The 21281-nt window shown below is 45.7% G+C and overlaps 1 protein-coding gene and 1 long non-coding RNA gene across 2 annotated transcripts in view; one reads left to right on the top strand and one right to left on the bottom strand.

Annotated features, from left to right (window-relative positions):
• The window catches only part of LOC119862158 (myosin-16), a 45841-nt gene extending 25064 nt beyond the window's left edge, over positions 1-20777 (top strand). Inside the window, exons 25-43 of the mRNA XM_038418299.2 lie at positions 166-311; positions 1386-1476; positions 2976-3032; positions 3845-3931; positions 4597-4842; positions 5105-5222; positions 5452-5579; positions 7240-7436; positions 8594-8726; positions 10552-10768; positions 12038-12174; positions 12327-12430; positions 13374-13566; positions 14907-15110; positions 16825-16950; positions 18249-18419; positions 18998-19198; positions 19676-19905; positions 20388-20777. Of these exons, the coding sequence (XP_038274227.1) occupies positions 166-311; positions 1386-1476; positions 2976-3032; positions 3845-3931; positions 4597-4842; positions 5105-5222; positions 5452-5579; positions 7240-7436; positions 8594-8726; positions 10552-10768; positions 12038-12174; positions 12327-12430; positions 13374-13566; positions 14907-15110; positions 16825-16950; positions 18249-18419; positions 18998-19198; positions 19676-19879 (2760 nt within the window). The 3' untranslated portion in view covers positions 19880-19905; positions 20388-20777. The remainder of the gene's footprint in view (positions 1-165; positions 312-1385; positions 1477-2975; positions 3033-3844; positions 3932-4596; positions 4843-5104; positions 5223-5451; positions 5580-7239; positions 7437-8593; positions 8727-10551; positions 10769-12037; positions 12175-12326; positions 12431-13373; positions 13567-14906; positions 15111-16824; positions 16951-18248; positions 18420-18997; positions 19199-19675; positions 19906-20387) is intronic.
• LOC119862160 lies at positions 109-18301 on the bottom strand. The gene is made up of 4 exons (XR_005295170.2): positions 18238-18301; positions 14852-15198; positions 13967-13997; positions 109-240 (listed from the first exon to the last, which is right to left on the bottom strand). It is a non-coding gene; the product is annotated as an uncharacterized LOC119862160 (long non-coding RNA).
• Positions 20778-21281: the final 504 nt, after the last annotated feature.

Raw genomic sequence — 21281 nt, 5'->3', positions numbered from 1 at the left:
TTCATCACTGTGGGGGGGCTTGTTTTTAAAGATCGACATGTTGGGCATCTCTGATAAACATCTACTGCCCGAGTGTTATCATTGCAGAGTGCTTGTCTCTACCCAGTCAGCTTTTTCAAATTCTTGTGGCCATTGATTCTCCTCTCCCCTTTTATCTCTGGTTAGCTGGAGGACAACTGGGAACAGGAAAAGAAGATCCGTGCCGAGGTGGAGAAGGCCCGACGGAAGGCTGAGAGCGACCTGAAAATGACCATTGAAAACCTCAATGAGATGGAGCGAGCCAAACTGGACTTGGAGGAGGTGGTCAAGAAGTAAGTGTCAGTCCATACGGAATCTCATTGTGTGGCGAAAAGAAAAGGAGTACTTGTGGCACCTTAGAGACTAACAAATTTATTTGAGCATAAGCTTTCGCGAGCTACAGCTCACTTCATCGGATGCATGTGTGGCGAATACTCCAGAGTCAAAACAGGGCAGCACCATGGATCTGATGGTGTTAATTATACCTGACAGCCACTTCATTAGAAAAATCACGAGTAAGAGTTCCTCTTGGGATCCTAGAAATCCATTACTAACCTAATGCCAAGAGGAAGTGCTGTCTAATGGTTAGAGCAGAAGACTAAGAGTCAGGACTCCTTGATCTTATTCTTGAATCTTTCTCCAACTCACTGTCTGATCTTTGGTAAGTCAGTCTCTCTATTTTCCCTCTCATACATGGAGTATAACCATACCTACTTCGATGGGTGTTGTGAGTCTTAACTGATCCTTATTTCTACAAGGCTCTGTGATCCTTAGATAAAAGCTGTTCTAGAAATGCATAGTGTCACTACTGACTACTCTAGTGTTGGGTCTGCCAGCATTTCTCTGGCACGCCTCCCCTTCAAAATTAACTTTAAGGATATAAATTCACAATTACATATTATCGAAACCACTGCTATTGTTAGTTAAATAGCTAAGTAGCTAAGCAAATGAATACAGCCATTAATTAGTAGGTGCAAAGCTTGATAATGCCAGTCCTAGCAGAGAGCTTAGCAGGAAGTGCAAGGCTGTCGTGTTCCTGTTCAAGGGAAGCTAAGTGCAGACACAAGTGAGGTTAAGCACTAAAATCGCTCCTCCACACTGAGTGAATGTATCAGCTCCCCTGGGTGGCCATGCCTTTACTCTCAAGGGTACATTGTAAAAAGAGGGCAGGGAATGGACATGACTGAGGAGAAATGAGTTTAAGCACTAAGGCTCATCATGCTAAAGAGCTAATCACTTCTGCATAGCCTAGAGTCAAGGGTTCCTGGTGGAGTTCTTTCCCAGTCCTCTGAACCCTGGTAAAAAGGACCATCCACCATGTGTCACCCCCTCCCACCTGAAGCAGTCTCGTGTGCCTTTTCTTGCAGGCGAGACATGGAAATCAATTCAGTCAATTCCAAGGTGGAAGATGAACAGTCTCTGAACTCCACGCTGCAGAGGAAACTGAAAGAACACCAGGTGAGGAATGCTCTGACTATTCTCGTGCCCTTTACATCCTATTTCAAGACTCTCTGGTTTTCCTTTGCTCAAAGGGACTGTCCAAACTCACATGAGAAGTCAATCCACTGGCATGCAAGGGAGCTGGATGGGCCGTTAGGGACCCATGTCATTCATGACAAAGGACAAGGACACCACTGAAAAACTCCTCAAACCAAAGCTCCAATAACACCAAACCTTTGTGGCTAAGGCCAGATTCTCCACTCTGGTCCTTCAGTATAAACTGGTGTAACTCCACTGAAGTCAGTGAAGCTATTCCAGGTTCAAACCAGTTTAAATGAGATCACCATCTATCCCCTGGTGCGGTGGGATCTATTCCCCATTCTTTACACGACAAGTACAAATGTCAACTTCCTTTTCTTCTACATAAATTCTAAGAAATGCAGTGCAAAACAGCAATCCAGCTCTTTTAAACTTCTCCTGTTAAAATGGAGACAAGGCCCTATTGTTCTTTTAGACCTCAATACTCTTTCTTCCAGTAAGTCATACAATAGTCAGGTAGCCTCTTCCTTTTCCAGATAAATACATTATACAAAGCTCAGCTCAGAGGCAGCACCTGTGTGGTTTTTTTCAGGGAAATTTTGATTTCCCCACCCTCACCCCAGCTGCCCTGTCTGAAGCTCCAGGATGTGGAGTCCCTTGCCCTACTCCTCACAATGAGTCAGCGGCTCAGTCAGCTCTGAGCCCCACCCCATCTTTTGTTCCAGTTACTTGCACTAGACCCTATTTCCTTTTATGGCTGGAAACCAGCAGCCTCCGCTTTGAACGTAAAACTCATCACAGCTGTCCTGATGTGGCAAGAAGGAAGGTGATCTACTGCAGGCACCTCTTGGTCTATTTGTATCTTCTGCACAAGTATGGCTGGTCACAAATTTGGCATCGAAACTAAGCACAGAAACTTCTATGAAGTTTCCCTTCCTCTAACCAAGAGGGGATAAAGTTGTGAATCAAGGGAGATGTAGCCCAGCCAGAGACTCCAGCCCATAAGGCACCCAAACTACAATTCCCACAAGGCACTGCGATGCCTTGCACTATTTCTGGTTTCGGCTGGAATAGTTCAGGTTTCAATATTTCACTGAAAAGTCAAAATTTGTCATGAAAAAAATGCCTATTTTCTGCCCAACTCTACTAACAAGTTTCCCCATGTAAACTGGTCATCTTTCCAAGGACCCGCTATCCATACGAGATGTGACGCCTCAGGAACGAGAAGAGAGGCTTGGTGACAACAGGTCTTGAACGCTGGTCTTTTACAGTTTAGCTAGGGCCAAATTCTACAGGTCCTTCTGAAGGAAAACTCCCACAGAAGTTGACAGGTTTTTCTGAGTACGGAATACAGAAGTTAGAATTTACAGATGTGTTCCTGCAGGTTCTTTCTTATTCCCTCAGCCACTCAGATAGGAACACTGGACAGTTTACCCTTGCTTGTCCAATCACTTGATATGCTTGTGTGTGTCTTGCAGGCCCGTATTGAGGAGCTGGAGGAGGAACTGGAAGCTGAACGGGCTATGAGAGCTAAGGTAAAAATATCCATCCAAAGAACTCAGAAAACGGCTAATGCCTCTAAAAGGGAGCTAATAAAAGACTATGTTGCAAGTCCCTGATAAAATTAGCAATAGTGTGAAGACCAGTCTTGAACTCTGCTCTGGTTTCTGTCAGCTATCAGTGGGCAGGTGCTCACATCACAAGGACCTACCAGTATATAGCAGCCTTCTGGTTTGAAATCTGTGTAGATTGAATGGGCCATGAAGAGTGAACTACCTACTCACTGCAAAAGGGAGCCTTGCTGTTCAGGGGCTGACCAGTTTGTGGCAGAACAGGGTGGATCCCATCCTGGCTTTAATAAGGCCTTTGCTCTTTACAGATATGTAACTACATATGTATCTCGTATAACAAACTTTATATCTGCAATTCCCTAAGCAAATTGACTAATAACTATTTTATCAGCTCTAGTGATAATTCTCTCCAAAAGGATATACTGTAAAAGCATGCCCTACATACAATCTGAGGCTAATATGAACAGACAGCATGAATATGTAACTCTTCCATTTCAGTGTGCTTTTCAAATGATAACTTATTAGTTCTCCAACAAGCTATGAGGTAGATAAGTATTATTAGTCCCATTGCACAGATGGGGAAACTGAGGCATGGAGGAACTTGCCCATGGACACAGCAGGCACCAACGATTAGAGTTCAGGAATTCCTGGGTCCCATTCCTGAGCTCAAACCGTGCCTTACTCTCTCCGTGGTTTCTGAAATAGTCAGAAAAAAAGGCCATGGGAGAATTGAGGTTAGTCAACGAGTAAGAATTTCTTTCCTTCCCTCCTACCAGGTGGAGAAGCAGCGCAGCGACCTCTCCCGTGATCTTGAGGATCTCAGCGACCGATTGGAAGAGGCCGGAGGTGCCACTACTGCTCAGGTTAGGAACTGACCAGAGAAGGGCATCTGACCCTTTGGTCCACTTTCTTGAAGAAAGCAAAACATTGGTGAGTTGGGAATATCTCCAGGAGCATTTTCAGAACCTGCACTGAGCTAGTGAGCAGGCCAGATTCTACACCCCCTTGTATCACCCAACCTTTACCAACCCCCAACTCCCCCAAAACCTTCCCCAAGCAGCGTTTGACCCCCAACAGAGAGACACGTCAAACTCAAGGAAGTCAGCCATGAACTTCGCTATTGCTATTGCTATTGACTTTACACGGACAGCACTCAGAAACTACGGTGATATGTAGCAGTAGAAAACGCTTAGATTCTCTGATGAGGAACTCATTTACTAGCATGGAGAAGAGGGTGGCAGGTGACTTGGGCAGAGTTTCCATTGATTCCACAATGAAAACATTTGGACTGAAGTCCAAAGCATGTTTCAGAACCTCAGCCTGGATGCTTTGCCTTCAGGGGGATCTGTCCTGGTAGCCAGCGGTAAACTCATTCATGAAGTTACATCAGGATGGAGCTGGTAAAACAATTAAAGCAAGACAAAAGGCATCAAAAAGCCTTTCAAACAAAACAGCCCCCTGAGGAACGTGCTGAGAATCAGCGGCTCTCCCGATCCTGGTGGATGGTTTGTGCTCTGTCCCTCCGCAGATTGATCAGAATCGCAAGCGTGAGGCCGAGCTGCTGAAGCTGCGGCGTGAGCTGGAGGAGGCAGCCTTGCAGAGCGAAGCCACGGCCTCGACTCTACGCAAGAAGCACGCAGACTCCATGGCGGAGATGGCAGAGCACGCAGAGAACCTCCAGAGGGTGAAGTCCAAGCTGGAGAAAGACAAGCAGGTCATGAAGGCTGAGATCGAGGACCTCAGCGCCACCATAGAGACCATCCAGAAATCCAAGGTAAGCACAAATGGCCAGTGTCTCTGAAATCCAGCAGGAAAGCCAGGGGGGCTGCACATGTGCTGAACACCTTCAACGTCAGCTGAAGTAGAGGCCATTCAGCATCTTGGAGCGCCAGGCCCACATCCCACTTGCCTGGTCCATGCTAGTCGTTCCATTATAATGACAGCTAATGGGAAAAACTGGGTGTGCTGGGGAGCAGGACTTGGTCCTTCAAGTCAGACTTTACTTTTGTCTGACTGACCTCACCTTTCATTTACAGCTGAATGCTGACGCCCATGTCCGCAAGCTGGAAGACAACTTGGCTGAGGCCAATTCCAGGCTGGCTGAGATGGAGAAGAACCAGGCTGAAATTAACGCCATCAGGACAAGACTCCAAGGTAAACTCCCTGCTCTCCTTTGACATGTCTGTGCCATACTGTGCCCCACTGCACCTCCTCTTCCCCTTCCTCCCATCTAGCTCTGGCAGCCCTATCCCCATTTCCTGTAGTCATCTCTTGTGCTGCCAAGTCTTTCTGGCAAGGCCATGTCAGCCAAGCCTCATCATCTTTTTCAATACATCAGGGCAGAATTATTTCATCTCACGCTTGTTTTGCACTTTATTTGTAGCTGAAAACAGTGAGCTGAGCCGGGAGCATGAGGAATCTCAGAGCAGGCTTACCCAGATTGCCCGCATAAAGACTACCCTCACCTCTCAGGTGGATGACTTGAAGAGGCAGCTGGATGAAGAGTCGAAGGTATGGATGATAGCCCAAGAGGGGGCAGGTGGCTGGACAGTTGCACTAATTGCCATCCCATACACTGCTCTCTTCAGAGAAACAAACCTTTTATTGTGTTAATAACTCACCTCTAGCCATGGAAAATTAGCCTGGTCCAATTCATCCCTGGGGTAACAAATAATACCAATTAACAGCACCTTTTATCCATGGATCTCAGTTGTAGGTACCATTTTACAGATAAGGAAATGAGACCTAGGGTACATCTAAACTGGGATAAAAAACCAACACCACCGAGTCTCAGAACCTGGGTCAGCGGGCTCAGGGTCACAGGGCTCATGCTGCAGGGCTGTAAAATTACAGTGTAGATGCTCAGGCTCAGGCTGGAGGCCGGGCTCTGAGTCCCTGCAAGGGGGGAGGGTCTCAGAGCCTGGGCTTTCAGCCCACGCCCAAACATCTACACTGAAATCTTATTGCCCCGCAGTCCAAGCCCCATCAGCTTGAGCCAGCTGATCTGGGCTAGCCGTGCCGTGGGTGTTTTATCACAGTGTAGACAAACCCTCAGAGTCTTACTTAAGTCAGTGGAAGAACTGAGAATAGAACATGGTTCTCATGACTCCCTGTCCTATGCCCCAACCACTGGGCCTCACTGCAGCTGAGTCCAGCTGAGTTACAGTTGGAACAAATAAGACTGAAAACTATGGCAATATTTGCCTCTGCCCTGGAGGCACTCTGCATATTCCACAGGCAGGCTCCGTTTACTTGGTGCATCGCTCTATTGGTGTATCAGTACACCTCGGTCATGGCAGACTCTGTCTCTCTGCTTGGAATGAGCACAGAATGGGCTTTCCATGGTACATCAAGTGAAACACCTTGCCAAAACATTGAGAATGGTGAAAGGCCAAATTCTGCTCTCAGTTATGTGAGTGCAAGTGCAACTCATTCACGGCAAAGCAGTAACACCTCTGTACGGAGAGCAGAAACTGGCCCCGTGACCATGCATGTATTTGTATTTCTGGCCTGAAATGTTTCTAACAGGCTCAGAACTGAGTTGTTCTGTCTGAGCAACGAAAGGCCAGGAGGTTACTCCAGTGCCTTCATTAACATAAGAACAGCCATAGTGCGACAGACCAATGGTCCATCAAGCCCAGTATCCTGTCTACTGACAAAAAGAAAAGGAGGACTTGTGGCACCTTAGAGACTAACAAATTTATTAGAGCATAAGCTTTCGTGAGCTACAGCTCACTTCATCGGATGCATTGTATTTTCCAACAAATGCATCCGATGAAGTGAGCTGTAGCTCACGAAAGCTTATGCTCTAATAAATTTGTTAGTCTCTAAGGTGCCACAAGTACTCCTTTTCTTTTTGCGAATACAGACTAACACGGCTGCTACTCTGAAACCTGTCTACTGACAGTGGCCAATGCCAGGTGTTTCAGAGGGAATGAACCGAGGCAATCATTAAGTGATCCATCCCCTGTTGTCCACTGCCAGCTTCAGGCAAACAGAGGCTAGGGACACTCAGAGCATGGGGTTGTCTCCCTGTCCATCCTGGCTAATAGCCATTAATGGACCTATGCTCCAGGAATTTATCTAGTTCTTTTTTGAATCCTGTTGTAGTCTAGGCCTTACTTTATGCTCCCAAAGGACAAGTAACTCATGGTGGCTTTGGTATCTCCAGTCCCGTAGCACTGCTGTCGTGAGCCTGGCCAACACAAAACATGACCTGGACCTGATGAAAGAGCAGCTGGAGGAAGAGCAAGAGGGCAAAGCCGAGCTGCAACGCCTGGTCTCTAAACTCAACACCGAAGTCACGACGTGGAGGACCAAATACGAGACGGATGCCATTCAAAGAACCGAAGAGCTGGAAGAGACCAAGTGAGCATTTTGCTTTCAAGGCGCTGGAGTTGGGATGGGGGTAGCCAGGGCCAGGATTCAGGTTGGCTGTGGAGAGAGTCAGAGTTTAGGGCTGTGAGCTTGTGGGGCTCAACTTGAAAAAGCTGAAGAAGAAGCAAGAGCATCCCGGTCAGGAGGAGAAAGAGAGGGAATGTTGCCTGTAATAATAAATAAGGGATGCTGAGAGCTAAATCCCCATTGCTGCCTGGTATCAAACACAGACGACACAGTCTTAAGAAAGGGCTAGGTTCAGATATCCCCACTCACACCTGAGCAGTACTTTACTCCTCAGTCAGTCCTACTGGAGTCAATAGCACTACGCATGGGGGAAGGGGCTACCAAACCAGAGTAAGGCACTCTGCCCTGGGTAACTGATAAGAGATTATCGAAGCTGCAAAGGCTAAAAGCGGAGCCCCCTTGGCTGTGGTCTGTCTGAAAAGAGCACCGTGAGGATCCACGCCACCATGAGTAGAGCTCTTAGCCCGAAAACCCGGTTTTACTTCTCTTGACTCAGATGGAATAGGCCTGGTTTACTTTAGATTTGATGGACCGGGCATTGGCTGAGGGGGGAGAGGGCACAATTACCCTTCCCCTCTTTGCAGTCCTACTCCTGGAGATCCCTAAGTGCCAGGCTGAGGAGAGCTCAGTACCAGCAAGCCACCCAAGAGCAGAGGGCTGAACTTGGCCTTGGCCCTGACCCCTCCTTCCAGACCCGGCAGCTGAAGAGACGAGCATGCTGCACATTGTTAAGGGATGCTGCTGGGTCCCTTCTCTGGCATATAACCCCCCAGCAACTCTGGACGTGTTCTCGCCCTGTCAGCAGCAATGCCTCGGAAGAGTCCTGCTGTTGCAGAGCCCTTCTGCGCACTCAGCCCAGTGTTTATTTGCACAGCCAAAGGGCAGGCGCCATGAAATGCGCCGGACTGAAATTTAACGCTGCTAAACCATTAAACTAAGCAGTGCGCATGCCATTCACGAGCTAGGGCAAAGCCATTCTCCGTCTGGCTTCTGCAGGCCTCCTGACCTTGGTAGGTCCCTCCAAAGGCGAAAAGAGCGAACGTGTCTGAGGAGGGGACAGATGGGCAAGCCTCTCTCCCGCCTCTTTCTTTAGCTTATGCTTTAAAACCTTCCACCCTCAGGAGAAAGCTGGCTGCTAGGCTCCAGGTGGCAGAGGAGACAGCAGAAGCTGCCCAAGCCCGGGCTGCCAGCATGGAGAAAACCAAGCAGAGGCTGCAGATAGAAGTGGAAGACCTCACTCTTGACCTGGAAAAGGTAAGGGACTTGATGCAAAGATGGATTACTGCCAACATGTGCCTGAACAAAACACCCCAGGAAGTCCAAGGACCTGATTTAAAGCCCCCTGAAGTCCCTCTGTCGATTTCCATGGACTTTAGGCCAGGCCCCTCATTCACATGACTTTTATGGTCTCTACTAAGGTTACTAAAGTAAAGACAAAATCTTGCATTACCAGCAGTAGCAAGACACTAGACGGATCCCACTGTGTGAAAGCCCAGAGGGTAGTCACAGACATTCCATATGGGCACAGCATGTTCCTTTTAGTCAGGCTAATTAACCAGCTTCCAGTAGCAGCAAAAGCAAGAGTCCATCTGGCCAGACAGCCCATCCTAGCCACAGCACCAGGTAACCCTCTCCAAAGCAGGTTTTCTACAATGCCATTTTCCTTCGCCTTTTCCAGTGTTGCACCGCCACCGTTTGCAGCAACGGTGGGAATGCTAGTGTGGACTGGTCACTGGTGTTTTAATCATCATGTCATCTAGCCCTGCAGTCTAGACAACCTGGCAGTGAAAATACTAGTGATCAGTGCTGCCGGTCTACGCTAGCGTTTCCACCTTTGCTACCACTAGTCTAGATGCACCAATGATAGTGCAATGGTGGGAAATGGGAATGAAAATGCGAGTTAAATCAGGACTATGGGGTGCTCCAAAGCCCAATAAACTAAATGGGAGTTTATCCAATGACTGCAATGGGCTTTTGATCAGGCCATAGGAGCAGACAACCCTACCTCACTGTGTTACATCCTTGAACAGTGGGTGACTCGCCGGCTCGGGAAGGCTAGCCCCTCCTTCCCCTGATGAAGCCCAGAGCCACCCCCGTGGCTGCCAAGCCTCCCCGCCCCCAGCATGCTGGGTGGGTGGTGCGCAGCCTCCCCAGCCTCCCCCCCCAGCGCAGGATGGGCAGCCCCAGCACCTGGGGGCCCCCTAACGCTGGGTGACCCCAGCCACCCCAAGTCCCAGCCATGGCCACCCTAGCCCCAGCCCGCTTCCCATAGACTTGCCAACCCTTCAGGATTGGCCTGGAGTCTCCAGGAATTAAAGATTAATCTTTAATTAAAGATTATGTCATATGATTAAATCTCCAAGAATATGTCTAACCAAAATTGGCAACCTTATTCCCTGAAGAGGAGCAGCCAGCCTGCCTGGGCTGGGGCCAAGAGGGAAGGCCAAGCAGGAGGGGGCCTTCTGGGCGGGGCCACTCTGGGCTGTTTGGGGAGGCACAGCCTCCCTCAGCCTACAATATGCGCTGCCCATGGTTACATCACTGGGGCAAAGGGGTGTTTTGTTATAATTTCCCTCTAATGAAGCTCATCTTTGGATAGTAAGAATGCAAAGCGTACTCATGATTAAAAGCCATAAAGCTCCAGGAGAGAAAAATACACTGTTATCCTTTCCCTTTTATGGTGATTCAGTTTAACAAAATCTAAAATTTGCCTTGGATAGCATCTTGTTTGCAACTGAAGCCAAAATGCTTTCGAAAGAGGCACAGTAGCCAACCACAAGAATTCTTAACAGCACATCTGTACGCGATATGTCTGAAATGGGAAACATTTGCTCCCTATAACCACAGAATTGAGGGAGGCCATCACGCTGAAAGAAACTTGGTGGTCTTGCCAAATACCTAACAACAGGGAAAGAAAGCCAAGCAAATATTTTAACCATCCATTCAGAATGACTAAGAGGAACTCTGCCAGTCACCAGAGCTGCTGCCAATTTAACAGTGACTAGCTGGCAGGACACACACAGAAGCGATGTGTAAAGAAAAACTTGTCTGCAGTGAATGCGTGGCTTTCTGCTTCCAGGCCAATGCTGCTTGTGCTGCCCTGGACAAGAAGCAAAGGGCCTTTGATAAGATGCTGGCGGAGTGGCAGCAGAAATGCGAAGAGCTGCAGGTGGAGCTGGACAATTCCCAGAAGGATTGCCGCATGTACATGACTGAAAACTTCAAGCTCAAGACTGCCTATGAGGAAGCCCTAGAGCATGTGGAATCTGTTAAGAAGGAAAACAAGACCCTCCAGGGTAAGCACTGCTTCCATGTAAAAACAACCTCCACACATTCTCAAAGCCCCCAATTTACACCGAATGATGCTTCTCCCAGCTGATACATTCTCTTTGTGAATGTATTTCTGATGACATTCCAAATGATGGGCCAAATTCTGCTCTTGGGGTGCAATTCACCAACCCACAGACACCTCCCCACACACAAACACAAAGTAAATTGTGAAAGTAACGTAGGTAAATTATAGTGTGGAGGGAAGGACAAGAGGGGCTCGGGAGACAGGAAGATTGTGTTGCAGGTCAGTTGCCTCTTGGTGGCCACTGGTCTAAAGTAGGGGCCATGACCCCTGTGCATCACTTGGGGGGGATTATCATCATGAGAACCAGATAACAGGGAATGATGAACTAGTGGTTAAAACAATCAACTAGGATACATGAGACTTGGATTCCATTCCCAGCACTGCCTCAGAGTTTTCTGTGATCTTGAGCCAGTCACTTAATCTCTCTTTGCTTCAGTTTCCCCATCTGTAAAATGGGGAAAATGACACTGACCTTCCTGACGGGAGTATTATGAGGATAACTCCATGAATATTTGGGAGGAGCTATGACCCTCTGGCAGTGTGGCCCACAGAAAATATATAATGATGGACTCAGTGGCACAGCCCTGATGCTCCCCGCCCCCTCAATCCTTTGCTCCAGCCTACAGTGGCTGGCACAGAGCCCAGACAGCATGGAGTCTTGTTTTCACTTAGGAAGAGCAGCCATTTGAGAAATGAGAGGAAGAAGTGGAGAAAGATTGTGGAGTATTTCTCATGGCTTAATGGGTTTCTCCTTTCTATCTCCCTGACCACAGGCTGCCAGCAGGGCTCATTCAGAAACCCAGAGTAACATTTAGAAATGAAAGCAAAGCCCAACTGATTGGAAGTAGATTCATAGAAATGTAGGGCTGGAAGGAACCTTGAGAGGTTATCTAGTCCAGTCCCGGGTGCTGAGACAGGACAAAGTACACCTAGACCATCCCTGACAGATATTTGTCTAACCTGTTCTTAAATCTCCAGTGATGGAGATTCCACAACCTTCTTTGGTAACCTATTCCACTGCTTAACTATCCTTATACTGAGAGTTTTTCCTACTATCTAATTGAAATCTCTCTTGCTGCAAATTGTTGATCACTTGACTGGAACTATCTCAAGCCATTTTCTTTCAAAGGATCAGTACGGGTGGCGCTTGTTAAAAGTTCCCAGTCCTGGAACACACCCATCACATGAAATCTCCATTTTTCTTCCTCAGAGGAGATTAAGGATCTCATTGACCAGTTGGGTGAGGGAGGGAGAAGTGTACATGAGCTACAGAAGATAAAGAAGAAGTTGGAGGTTGAGAAGGATGAACTGCAGATGGCACTAGAGGAAGCAGAGTCTTCCCTGGAGGTAATAATTGTATCCAGTTCTGACAACTACACATGAGGGAGACACATCAGACAAGTACATAACATGCTGGTCATATTTCCAGCAGATAAATTATATAGATTTTACCTCTTAAAAGCCATTCAGTCACACCTCTATTGTATGTTTGCTGGCAGGTTGAAGAAAGCAAACTGATCCGTATTCAGCTTGAACTAGCTCAGGTGAAAGCTGACATTGACAGAAGAATCCATGAGAAGGAAGAGGAATTTGAAGCTACAAGGTGCATCCGATGAAGTGAGCTGTAGCTCACGAAAGCTTATGCTCTAATAAATTTGTTAGTCACTAAGGTGCCACAAGTACTCCTTTTCTTTAAGTGCTCAAAGATACACACACTCAGAGCTTTTTGATTCAATATGCAGTAAGGAGGTGTAAGGTTCCCAGTATGAATATTCTTTCATTCAATGAAAGAAGCCCGTATTTGCTTGGGTGATCTGTTGGATTTGACCTGATCTAGTGGCTGTATTACCAGGGGATCTTGTTTTAACATTAAGAAGCAGGTGATTGTTGGAGGTTCTGGGTCAAATCTAGCTCTCCGTTACAGCTGTGTGGTGTCACTGAAGTCCAAGGTATTGTGTTGCATAAATAAGAACAAAATCTGGCTCATAATACACATCTTAGTTACTATCAGAACAGAGTTCTGCTTCAGAACTTACGCCAGTCTCTATTAGAGAGTAGGATGAGACCTCATATAGGAGGCAAATTATCCCACAACCAGGGTTCCTACACCTTCCTCTGAGGCTTATGCTGCTGGCTAGTGTCAGAGACAGAATATTGGACTAGATGGACCTTGGCTCTGAGACAGACTAGCAATCCTTAGACTTCTAATGTTCACAAAAGATAAAAAATATTGTATCTCTGGGAAAAATGATAAGCCACAATTATCCCATTAAACACTTGGGATTATTTCCAGTGCTTAGCTACCTTATTGGAGAAGTTTGGGTCCATTTCAAATCTGTACTTATTAGTATGATGTACTTTAAGAAGCAAGTGTGTGGGATCAGTGTGGCTTCCGGGATTTAGAATCCCATTTTCAGACAGTTTCTGAAATGATCCCTTTTATTATTTCATGAACAATCCCTTGGTTTTACCCATCTAAAGCCAAAGGCTGGACTGGACACAAGTGTAACAGAATGATACAACTTGTGCTTCATTGGAATCCACAGGAAAAATCATCAGCGTGCAATTGAGTCTCTGCAGTCAAGTCTGGAGATGGAGGCTAAGGGGCGTGCTGAAGCACTCAGGCTCAAGAAGAAGATGGAGACGGATCTGAATGAAATGGAAATCCAGCTGGATCACGCCAACAGGAACAACAGCGAGCTTGTCAAGACACTGAAAAAACTGCAGCAGCAGATCAAGGTAAACTGGAGAGGAGGATGTAGGACCCTGAAAGGAAAATTCTATCCAGTTACATCTTTTTACATATAATAACTCTAGGAAGTGGAATATATAACATTGTTTAGAGAGACTCTGTCAGGTCACATTTACCCCCAAATTCAGGTTTTGTAAGCAAAGGATCTAAATCAGACGTAAATCAGGAATAACTTCATCCAAATCAATGGGGTACAATTGTTGTGAGAGAAGAACCAGGCGCAAAGGCTTTTACAAAACCTCAGACCAAAAAACTGCAATGAAAACAGTTTTGTTTCTAATAGACATTGCCTGCGGTGTTTGCAAACCAAACAGTGCTTCATCACTCCAGGGAGAACCTGAAAGTGAAATTGATGAGAAATCAACTGAAATGAAAAGTGAAACTTACCAGTCTGTTTTCTTTGTCCAAGCTCAGAGAACTGCAAAAATGATACAAACAGCAGAAAAAGGGCAAATCAAATTTAGATTAAAAAATAAAATAACTTTAAAGGCCAGATCCTCAGCTGATGTAAACTGGTGTCACCACAGCTGAGGATCTGACTCTAATAACCTAAGACATGGGTTCTCAAATTTCATTGCACCGCGACCCCCTTCTGACAACAAAAATTACTACACGACCCCAGGAGGGGGGGCCAGAAGCCTGAGCCCACATGAGCCCTGCCCCCTGGGTGGGTGGGGGGCCCAATGTTGAAGCCCAAGGGCTTCAGTCCCAGGTAAGGGGCCTGTTATCTGAGCCCCAATGCTCTTGGGTTTCAGCCTCGGCCCCAGGTAGTGGGGCTTGGGCTTCGGCTTTGGCCCCAGGCCCCAGCAAGTCTAAGTCAGCCCTGGAGACCCCATTAAAATGGGGTCCCGACTCACACCACAGTTTGAGAACCACTGACCTAAGGTGTTGTAACAGCATTGAAAAGTACATGTGTTTTCATTTTTTAAATATGTGGGCCTTATTTTGCTTTTTGACACTGGTGCAAACCAGGAGTAACTCCACTGAAGTCAAAAAAGTTGCACTGGTGTAAAGCAGGCATAAGTGACCTCAGAATCAGACATCAGGATTTTTAACTGGACAATTTCAGAGTAGCAGCCATGTTAGTCTGTATTCGCAAAAAGAAAAGGAGTACTTGTGGCACCTTAGAGACTAACAAATTTCTTATTTATTATAACTAATAAATTTGTTAGTCTCTAAGGTGCCACAAGTACTCCTTTTCTTTTAACTGGACAATGTCCCTTTAAAAAAAAAAGGAGAAAAAACAGAGCTACTGGGTGGGCCTTCTTGTACCTCACAGCTTCCTCTGCATGCTTCTTAATCATATGGATGCCTCTTTTGCCTTCAGGATCTTCAGATTCAGATGGATGAAGATGCTCGCCAGCACGAGGAGCTCCGGGAACAATACAACCTCCAGGAACGCCGCCTCAGCCTGACACAGACAGAGCTGGAAGAAATGCGCATTGGCCTGGAGGGCAGCGAGCGCTCTCGCAAACTCCTGGAACAGGAGCTGATAGAGATCACTGAGAGGCACAACGAAATCAATGTCCAGGTGAAAACAAATGCCACACTGGGTCATTATACTGTTTGCTCTGCTGCTGGCATTAAAAGTCTGTTGTGCTTGATGAGAATGTACTGTGCTGTAAAGAAAATGTTATGAAAGAATAAATAAAAATCAGATTGATTTTATTAGAGCCAAATCTAGCCGCAAAACTCCCAGCGACTTCAGTGGCAGCCTGAGTAAGGATTGCAGGATTCGACCCATAAAGGATTAAATATGATATTATTCCTTATGGGGAAAGTCCTATAGAATTTACGATGAACTATACCAAGAAGGTTCTATGGATATTACACTAAGGATGGGATATTCAAAAATGCTCAGCGTTGGCCCAAGTCTATGATCCATTGTCGCCAGCGGGAGCAGAGTTAGGACAATGCTGAGTGCTTTTGAAAATGCCACCCTAAATATCTATAGGGTGAAATGCTGGCTCCACTGAAGTCAATGTGAATTTTGCCATCGGCTTCAATGGTGTCAGGATTTAACCCCTAGAATTTAATGAAGAGTGAGATCCATTTGATTGAAATTTTAAACCATCCTACAGAATGCAAAGAAAATGATATCCTGCTATAGGATTCTGTGCGCTGGTTTCAAAATTCTAGAAATGGTTTATCATTATTTATTACATGCTCTAGGCCTTTTTCCATAAAGGATGGACTAAATGTGCTAAGGATTTCCAAAGAGGGGAAAGGTCTACAAGATAAACAGCTGGAAAGGACTAATAGAGAGAAGCATTTGCATACTGAGATGATGATGGACTTGGTACATCTAACCTGAGATGTAAATGCCACTTTTTATCAGAGACATAAAAAAATATAACTAATACATTTACTTGTAACTGATGCTCAAAGGCTAAATTGCTGTATTTATGTCCCATAGTCTTCCTGATGCTTGCTTGTTATACAGAACTAATATTGCACAGTGCTTGCATTGTACTTTACAGCAGGGATAGTCAATTTTTTTTGTCAAGGTCCAAATTTTTTGGTCAAGGTATAATCGAGGTTTAGACTCCAGAGAAAATAATAAAAAATAACAATAAAATAATAATAATAAATAAAAAGATTTCAGGGATCATTCAAAAGTGTCTGGTGGTCCAGATTTGGCCCACGGTCTGCCTATTGACTACCCCTGCTCTACAGTATTGTGGTACATAGACTTGATGCTGTAGTACTGAAGATCTTGAAAGTCTATACAATACATTTGTTTTATTTAGTAATGTTTCTAGGTATAATTGTCTTAGCATTTGGGCTCCTTACAAAAAAATCTAAAATTATACACATTGGCAAACATTGTGATTAGATGTAGGATTTTCAGATTTCCCATGAGGCAAAAGATACATATAGGATGTAAGTTCTTTGCACAGCAATTCTGTGTGTGTGTGTGTGTGTGTGTGTGTGTGTGTGTGTAGAGTAACTACAGACAAACGTATGGATGCTACTGCAATATAACTTTGAAATAATAATACACACACATGCACACAAATACAGTGAAGCGGGATTAAAATCAAAGACTTTGGTAGACAAAGGGATATAACATATGATACAATATTGGTTACCAAGGAAAATCTTTGATATAAAAGTAAAATAAATATACAGGGCCAAATGCATCCCGAGTTTCAAGCCAGCGAAGTGCCAAGTCATCTGCTCAAAGATCAAGTTAGAGCCCACAAAGCTAAGCTGGGTCATTGAGTCTTCCCTCCTCTCTCCAGAACCAAAGCCTGCTGGTGATAAAGCGCAAACTGGAGTCTGACCTTATGCACATTACAAGCGAACATGAGGAGATGATCAGCGAGTTTCGAGCGGCTGATGAGCGAGCCAAGAAAGCCATGGCTGATGTAAGTTGCACACGGCCCTCAGTGATGGTCCCTAGAAGCCTGGAGGTTGTATATTCTGCTCTTTCCTACACTGCTCAATTTTGAAGAGCATTGTTATTGATGAATCTTTGCACTTATATAACATTTCCCATTCCCAAAGGGCTGCACATACATCAGCTCATCTGTCCACCAATATGGCAAAAAAAAAAAAGATTTGAAGAAATCTACTTCTGTTCCGTCCCCTTGCTAGGGAAGGGATCTTCAGCATTACTAATAGTGCCCTGGGGAGCTCCTCCATTTCCCCTTCTGTTTTGTCCCCAATTTCCTCAAGGCTCTTCCAACCAAAGACTGGACACCTTCCTTCAGTAGCCAGTCAATGCCATTCATAATTGGCATGGAGAGCAGAAGAGTGGCCACTGAGTAAATTTCTCAGTTGGCACTTAACAATTGACACCTTAGAAATTCCACAGATAGCCGTAGAGTTAATGCTCAGTATTTCCTCCTGAAAAGAGGCTGAACACTCTGCCTTCTTTATGCTCTCAGCTACTGCTTGTTCATACAGCACCCTCATCCAGAATCCAGGGCAAGAAGCCCAGGCTGGACCCTGCTCCCGGCAGCTGCCTCCTGCTCCCAGCTCTGAACCTTGGCTATTAGTCAATTTCATAGCTCTGTGCTGTGAAATTGACAAGGCTGTCCGGCTTCCGGAGGGGAGTGGCCATGGCGGGGAGGAGCCCTGGGTAGCTTCCTCCTGCTCCCAGCGGGGAACATGGAGTTGGGGAGGGGCAGCCAGGCTTGTGGCTCTCAGCTCTCCACACTGCCCCTCTTAGGTTGGTGGAAATGCTCCTGGTGAGGACGTGTACCACCAATCCAAGGAGGGTAGTCTGGATATGCACCACCGCAGTAATTATTACGGGGGCTGTAAGTCGACCTAATATAGGTTGACTTATGTTTCTAGTGTAGACATACTCTATGGTATGTTTTAATCTCTCTTCTTCCTAGGGAAGGGTGGAAAGCATAAGCACTGGATTGTCTATAGGCAGAAATTTCTGACTGAATAAGAGGGATGGGTAATATCTTATACTATACCCCTGTGATAGTAAGCAAGTGCAAATCTCCTAGCTTGAGGCCTGATCCAAAGCTCATTGAAGTCAACGGGAGCCTTTCCATTAGAGAGGAAAACTGTGATACATAGAACAGACTTCTAGATCCTGCAAAATTCCACATATGGCAGCATATGGACATCAGGTCTAAATATCCTAGCTTCCAATGCTCAGTATAAATAATCTGTGCTGACAAGCTGTTTCTTACCCTCCTCTTAGGCTTCCCGCATGGCAGAAGAGCTGCGTCAGGAGCAGGATCACTGCATGCACCTGGAAAAGATCAAAAAGAACTATGAAATCACAATAAAAGACCTGCAAGTCAAGATGGAAGAGGCTGAGCAGTTGGCCCTGAAAGGAGGAAAACGTATGATCATGAAACTTGAGACCCGGGTAAGAAAAACTGGATAGGACTACTCAAACATTCTTCCAACATCGTTGTCCAACACTTCCCTGACCAGAGCTTTAGTACTCGTGAGAAATATCTGAAAAGAAAAGGAATGTTTTTATTAAAGGGCCAGTGTATCCCAGATAGATTAAACTAAATTAAAGAGAAAATAATAGCAAAATATATTCTAGATACATTAAAATCCAGCCAGGCCATACTCAGCCAACTGCAATGCAAAGAAAGGTCACTGCTGCTCCTCTATGTCATATGCCATGTCTGGTTGGATCCTAAATGTCCTTGGCTATAGCACTAGGGCATATTATCATTAGCAAGCCATCTTTCTGTCGTAGATCCCACCGATTGGGTCCTCCTGGCCCCAGTTCACACAAGGTCCTATTGGAGCCAGTGATATATCTCATTGGGATTCTTTTCATATTTATTGCAACTGAAATACCCTTGAGTCAGTAAATAAAAGCCACAAAACCACTTTCCAGATTCTTAGCATGACTGCAGATCTCCACGTCCATCATGCTAAACACAATCAGTACTAACGTACCCTGCTGGATTTTTACCTCCTTTTCAGATTAAGGAACTGGAAACGGAGCTAGATTCCGAACAGAAGCGTCACGTGGAGACGGTGAAAAGTCTGCACAAGAATGAACGCCGCCTGAAAGAGCTGGTCTTCCAAACAGACGAGGACCACAAAACCAACCAGCGCATGCAGGAGCTTGTGGAGAAGCTGCAGAACAAACTGAAGATTTACAAGAGACAAATTGAGGAGGCCGTATGTACCCGACTGTAACCCTCCCCTCTTGTGTGCACACACAATAGTATCTATCACATATGTTGTATCTTCAAAAGAAACATAATCTGAAATATGTGTTCATCAGTAGTATTAGCACCTCCAGTCATCAGGCTCCTGTTTTATGCTCCCTTTTCCTGCCATCATTGATAATACAGGCCCCAATGTATCTATAAAAAGAGAGCCACCTAAACACCCACCTGCCTTATCCTTTGCAAAAAATCAGATTAATGCATATTGTCATCTCAACCTCTTGCAGTCCTTTGGCTGCCCTCACAAATTGCCTCCAATATCTGGGGGGATGTGTGTGTAAAATGTATTTGTTCCTGGTCCAACAGTTTACTATACACTTTGCCTGGTTGCTTGTATTGAAGGAATACAGGTCAGAGCCATTTTGTGCTGGCGTTTGTCTAATATAAAGACTTTAAAAAAATAAGCCAAATCTTCTCATGTCCCCAGGAGGAGCAGGCTAACCAGAGCATTGCAAAGTACAGAAAGACAGTGCACGAGCTGGATGATGCAGAGGAAAGGGCTGGAATGGCTGAATCGGCTCTAAACAAATTGCGCACCAGGCACCGTGTCTCAGCGAGCAAAGGATTCACCTCTGTGGAGGTCATCCAAGTGTCGAAGTCTTCTGCTTCCAAGTCCGCATCTGGGGAATAGACACCTATGCTCGGAACCTGCAGCTGGTAGGGCTGCATGCCTTGCCTTTTTCAGACAGGATATTGGGGTGGATTCGGAAACACCTATGCAGTACTGACCATGGGTAACTCACTGAATTTGCTGTGACGGGGCCATTCTGCACGGCTCCGCTTATGTGGGAAGAGGAATTTTGAAGTTGAAGAGGACTGTGATGGTTGTAGATGCTGTTACAGCCTTAGAATCATGCAAAGGCTCCATTGTAGTTCTTTAGCTCAGAGGCAGTGGGGTTTCTGTCCCTTCCACAGCCCTCAAGCAGAACCTATGCTCAAAACCAATATACTTGGTCTGGAGAAGTCAGGATTTGGCCCTATTAAAGGAAATATTGGCCCAGTCTGAGCATCAGTAGGTTCCAGTGGATGTGTACATGGATACTGTAGCATTTCTCACCTCTTCCCCTCCTCCCTAGGGAGGCTTTAAAAGATAAAGAAGTTGCTATTGCAATCCAACTTCAATGTCTCTTTCCTTCCAGGGTGACACACAGCTTCCCAATAGCTGCCCATGCAAGATTACTACCCTAGCGATGAATTGAAAATAGCAGTCTAGAGCCATCAAGAAGACACCTACATAGGGAGAGAGAGATGGAAACAAAGAATGTACGTGTATCTCTGACGTGTATCTCTGAGGGGAAAAGAATGATGTGTGTTCTCATCACTGGAGAGCTTGAAACCAGTACTTCCCCCGACTGGATTAAACCACAAAATCATATAGGTCTGGCTGTTATCTGTTGAAATGGGTCTGTTTTAATGTGGATTTTACATTTTCATGTCAAGGACGGAAGGTGTAAAGCCTCTGTGGGCTGTCTCGTAAATAATTCCTCACACTAATAGTCTTAATGCGTAGTCTTAATAAAGCTTACTATATGGGAAATAAACTTGGAGATGCTGCTGGATTGTCTATGTTTGTAGGATGACAGTTTGATTCACTGAGATCTCCTGTCCAAAAAATATTTTTAAACTAAATTCAGCAGCACTGAACCATGTTGGCTAGTGTGCATGTGTACCAGTTCCCTTTACTGGATCAGAATTTCTCAGCTGTGTGTCACGGGTCCTCTAAAGCATTTAACAGTTCAAAGCAGGTTCTCCTTTCACCTGTGGTTTTGGAGAGGCAGGATTTAAGTTCAATCCCTGCTATTGCTCTAAGTTGCTGTGGTACACATCACACTGGCACCTATGAAGTCCTAGGCCATGGATTTTTTTAAAATCTCAATGTATGAGGACTCGCACAGCATTTCCTTTGCTCATTTAACATAAGGGCTGTAGAGATTTTCCAGATCCTTTTGGTGATGAGGTCCCAGCCATGCACTGTTGGGGGGCAGTTTTGTGACATCAACAAAAAGGCCCAGCCAATCAGAACATGGCTTTGG

The sequence above is a fragment of the Dermochelys coriacea genome, chromosome 10, assembly GCF_009764565.3.
Source record: "Dermochelys coriacea isolate rDerCor1 chromosome 10, rDerCor1.pri.v4, whole genome shotgun sequence".
Classification (NCBI taxonomy): domain Eukaryota; kingdom Metazoa; phylum Chordata; order Testudines; family Dermochelyidae; genus Dermochelys; species Dermochelys coriacea.
This window is presented reverse-complemented; position numbering and strand designations above follow the sequence as displayed.